Raw genomic sequence first — 4623 nt, 5'->3', positions numbered from 1 at the left:
TAAACAACCTGCCTTTATTATTTGGTATATATATGTTGTATATAATACGTATATCAAAAATCACTGGAGGAAACCACGGTGTGCTTAAAGCCATGTGAGAAGGTCCCTCTGCAAGCAAGCGCTCCGAGAAGGTGTAGAGTAACCCCACGCGGGGAGCCAAGCCTCGAACAAAGATGACATTAAAAAGAGAATAAAAAGGGGCTGTTTGCGGGGATTAAAATGTGCAATTTGCTCTGGTGATAGAAGGGCCGGAAAGCCAGATTAAATCGCTGCCCTGGAATAGCCCAGAGAGGAGAGCACAGGGTGAGCTGTGAGCGCGCACCCGGGGGGAGGAGAGAGACCGCCGGGTCCAAGCCGCTGCGTGCATCCAAAATCACTCACCCTGGCTCTTTTCTTTTTTTTGGAGGAGGTTTTCTTCTCGTGGGTTGTTCTCCCATCCCCATGGAGCAGCAGCCAGACTCCCGGGGCGCCGGCAAGCCCGGCCCCGCGGCGGGGGGAGCGCCAGGCTCRGCTCGGGGGGCACCTCGCTCCTTCCCGCCCGGCGCCCCGGGTTCAAACCTCGAGCGCCGTGATTGTCTTCGGCCTCCCAAAGCTTGGGAGCATGGTTTTCCTCTCGCCCCGCCGCTCGCGATGAGACGAGGGCCCCGGCTCCACCAGCCCCGCGCCATCCCGCTCCGAGGACCTGCCCGGGTTTGTTCGGGAAGGACCGGCACGACGGCACAGGGGTCTGCGTCACTACCTACGGCCCGGACACACGAGAGCCAAGGGAAAGCAGCGGCGTCCCCGGAAGGCTGCTCCGGGGCCAAGCGCGGCGGCGTGCCGGCCCGGCGGCTCGGCAGCCCGCGGGGACCCCCTTCAGAGCCCCTTGTTGAAGTAGACGACCTCCACGGCCGGCTCTTTCTCCCGGATCCGAGCTTGGACTTGGGGCTCCAGACGGCTCACGCGCATCGAGCTGCCGAGGCGAGGCGGAGCGAGGTCAGGGCCGGGAGCCGGCCGGCTGCCCGCCGTGCCCTGTCCCGCGGAGGCGCGCGCGCGCCCGGCGCCCGGCCCGTCCTTACCTTTTCTGCGGGAAGAGCGCGCAGCACAGCGGGGTCGCAAACACCAGGCTGCGAAGGAAAGGCGAGGAGAAGCCGTGAGCGGCGTCCCCGCGGCACGGAGCGGCCCCCGCGCAGGACCCCGCGCGGGCGGCTTACCAGAGTCCCACCAGGCCGACCTGCAGGGGTGCGTTGAGGTACGGGTAGCGCTGCCGGCGACAGGGAGAGGCTTCGTGTTAACGGGGCGCCAGCGCCGGCCCCCCGGCCCCCCAGCCTTACCTTCAGGAAAGCTCTCTTCTCCAGGGCGTTCATGATCACCGGCGGGATGGCTGGGGCAGAGGAGAAGGCAATCAGCTCCCAGCGCCCCCGGGCCCCCGGGAGCCCTTGCGGCACGCCGCGGCTCGGGGCGCTCACCCATGGCCGGAGCCGCCATGCCGATGCGCGACACCACCACTTGGAAAATGGCCTTCCGGGCCGCGGCCGTGGACTCGCCCAGGCGGTTGCCGTTCTCGTCCGTGATGGGGATCCCCAGCTTCAGCTCCCTGCAGGGAGCGCGGGGGTGAGGGGGGGCACCGAGGGATGGCGCAGGGCAGGCTGGTCTCTGCTCATATTCCCCCCCCTGCACTGTGCAATAAGTGGGGGGGGGTCTCAGCCGGAGACCAAATTCCCACTTTGGTGGGGTTCTCAGGGCTGGCTCATAGCTGGCATTAAGCGGTAATCCCTGGGGACGCAATCGGGTATTTGCACCCTCCAAACCAAGCCACCCCCAGGCCTTGGGATGGGGGATGCCAGCCAGGTCAGGAAGGAGCCCCCCTGCAAAGCCGGGGGCACTGCGGCCCCCACACCCCACGCCAGGGCCTGGCGTAGCCCGGGGCAGCGCCCCAAACGCTCCTGCCCGGCCGGGGACTCACCTCTGCCTCATCAGCGGGATGTTGATGCAGTTGGCGGCAGCCACAGCTGCAAAGGGCACGTAGCGGCCGATGATGGCTGGCAAGTGCTGGGGGAGAAGGGGGGGCACGTCATGGAGAGGCTTTGGGGGCACAGCTGGCTGTCCCCAGGTTTGCCACCAGGTCCTGTAGGACCCTGGGGTGTCCCAGCCCCGCCGGGGCAAAGCCGTTCCCTCCTTCCCCTCAACTCCCAGCCCAGAGGGTGGCTGATCCCCATCGGGTGGCCCATGTCCCTTCCCAGCCCCAGGGGTGAAAGACCCAGCCAGGGCTGGAGCCGGGCTGGCAGGGCCAGAGGGGACATGCCACTTCTGGAGACACTGCTTGGAGAGGGGCTACCTTGTGTCCCCCGCCACGTGGTCCCTTTCCTCCCTTTTCTCCCCTGCCCCAGGCAATGGGGTGAATTCCCAGCTCGGCTCAGGGGGGTTAGGCAGTGGGGACCCCCCACGGGGAGGGTCTTAGCAGGGCCACAAGCCCTGGCCAGCAATGGCCAAAGGTCTGGCTACCTTACCTTGGTGAGAGATTTGAGCCCCAGCGCTGTGACAACTGCCCCCGTGGTCGCGCTCACGTAGGCGGTTCCCAGCTGGCTGCAAAGGCAGGAGGTGACACCGGTGAGCTCAGGTCCCCACCATCCTACCACCCCTCGGGAGGCAGGACGCCTGGGTTCCTCTCCCAGCTCTGCCACCGACCCACCAGACAGCCCTGCTCTTGTCCCTTCACCTCTGGGTGTGCCAGGTCCCCGTTGCCGCAGCTCATGGCCCCCTGCCATTCAAGAAGCTGCTTGCAAGGCACAAGGGCGCTGCCAAAACCCCCAGCATTTGGGGGGTCCTGGGGGGCAATGCAGAGGGACACCTACCTGGGGGGGATGGGTGCGTCCCCGCTGCGGTTGGTGTAGTTGACGATGGCGTTGAAGGACTGGTTCACCCACTGCCAGAAGAGCACAGCCGGCGTGGTCCTGCCAGGGACAGCAGGGTGCTGGCATCACCAGGAGCTGCCACCACCCCAGGGTCCATATAGCATGGGTTCCCCCCCAGGTACGGGGCACACTGCCCCTCCTGCACCTCAGGGGCATCGAGGGGGGCCAGGATGGGCAGGGAGGGCCATGGTACCTGTAGAAGGTCAGCATGCACCCGGTGATGGTCATGTTCATGGGCACCTGGGCCGACATGCGCCCGATGAGGAGCATCTTCTCGCCCGTGTCGGGGTGGAAAGCCGAGTCGTAGACGTACTTGGCCCGCCAGAGCTGGTCCTCCGTCAGCCCCGGGGGCACCGTGCCCGCCCTGCGAGGCGAGGGGCAGAACCGGTCAGACCCCTGCCGCTATCCTCCCCACCGCTGCCCACCCCACATGGGGCAGCTCGGCAGCCCAGAGGTGCCAGGCAACGCCATGGGGCACACATGGGGCAGTGTCCCTTCGCCCCGAGCCAGCAGCTGGCTTTGGCTAGGGGGGCAAAGAGCTGGTGCTCGGTCCTTGGGCATGGGACAAATCACCTGGATCCAGTGCCACCAGCAAGGACACAGGGGACAGTCCCAAGATGCCCGCTCTCCCGGCTCCCCGAAACCACCCCGCTCCTGCCCTGGGAAGCCAGGGCGCCTGGGTTCCTCCTCCCCATCATCGCTCCTCTCCTCCCGGCCCCTTCCCACCCTTGGGGCCAGCACCTCGGCCCCACGGCCCCGTCCTGCCCGGGAGCCGGACCGCAGCGCCCCGCGCACCTGTAGTCCTCCACGACGCGGCGGGCCTCCTCCAGCGTGGCCCCGGAGAGCAGCAGGTTTCGGGGGTCCGTCACCATGAAGAAGTGCTTGGCCCGGCCCTGGAAGGTGCTCTGGTCCCAGCGGGGCTCCCGGATGTTGATGGTGGCGGGCAGGGCTGGTGGCATTGTCTGGGGACACGTCGCCGGAGGAAAGTAGGAGGCGGCGCCCGTTACCCCCCCCCGCCCCGCTTCTGGGGGCAGCTCTGGATTTACCCCACCCCAGGGGGGCACAGGGGAGCTGGGGGGGGGTAAATCCCCCCAATATATCAGCTAGGAGCCCTGCAAACCCAGCTGGCCCCAGCCATCAGGGCTAGGGCCCCCCGACCCCCCCCCAGCAGCCCAGCCCGGACGCCTGGGTTCCCGGTGAGGATGGGGGGGGGGTTCATAAGTGAAGCCCGGTGCGGGGGGGCCCCAGGAGGGGCTGCAGGGCGGAGGAAGGGCACCGAAAGGAGGGATCCGGCCCCAGGGCGCCGAAACGGCACGGCCCCCTCCGCAGCCCCCGTTTCCTCGCCAGCATTTCCCGTGCTGCCGCTGGTGCCTTCAGCCCTGGCAGCGGGGGGGGGGGAAGGAAATCCGCCCAGCTGTGCCCCCCCCGCCAGCCCAGCACCCCCGGGTGCCCCTGACGCCGCCGTGGGGCCCAGCAGGTTGGGGGGGTGGGAACCCCTTTCTTTGCCCCCCTGGGGGGGGCAGGCCAGGCTGGGGTGCAGACCTGGGGGGGGGGGTCAGGGCCACCCCCCACTCGTGCCCCCAGCGTGTCCGACCACCCCCGTTCTCCCGAAAACGCCCCGGATGGGCGGAAGGGGGTGCCCCCACCCACGGCCCCGCGACATTCCCGCGGGGTGAGTCACCCCCCCATGGCCCCCCCTCCCCGACCGACCCACAGCGCCGTGCCCGGC

At 68.0% G+C, this 4623-nt stretch overlaps 1 protein-coding gene across 1 annotated transcript; it reads right to left on the bottom strand.

Annotated features, from left to right (window-relative positions):
- SFXN3 (sideroflexin 3) lies at positions 1-3853 on the bottom strand. The gene is made up of 10 exons (XM_026069540.1): positions 3690-3853; positions 3088-3258; positions 2835-2933; positions 2490-2565; positions 1946-2031; positions 1449-1576; positions 1314-1363; positions 1194-1243; positions 1059-1106; positions 1-952 (listed from the first exon to the last, which is right to left on the bottom strand). The coding sequence occupies exons 1-10, from the start codon at positions 3851-3853 to the stop codon at positions 856-858; spliced, it is 969 nt and encodes a 322-aa protein (XP_025925325.1). The 3' UTR covers positions 1-855.
- Between the last annotated feature and the right edge of the window lie 770 nt (positions 3854-4623).

This window comes from Apteryx rowi, unplaced genomic scaffold, assembly GCF_003343035.1.
Source record: "Apteryx rowi isolate R43461 unplaced genomic scaffold, aptRow1 scaffold_3, whole genome shotgun sequence".
Lineage (NCBI taxonomy): Eukaryota > Metazoa > Chordata > Aves > Apterygiformes > Apterygidae > Apteryx > Apteryx rowi.
This window is presented reverse-complemented; position numbering and strand designations above follow the sequence as displayed.

Coding starts and splice junctions, on each gene's coding strand:
- SFXN3 (XM_026069540.1), bottom strand. CDS start 3,853: ATGCCACCAGCCCTGCCCGCCACCATCAACATCCGGGAGCCCCGCTGG. Junction 2,566..2,834: donor GACGCACCCATCCCCCCCAG/GTAGGTGTCCCT, acceptor CTGCCTTTGCAG/CCAGCTGGGAACCGCCTACG. Junction 953..1,058: donor GCGCTCTTCCCGCAGAAAAG/GTAAGGACGGGC, acceptor TCGCCTCGGCAG/CTCGATGCGCGTGAGCCGTC.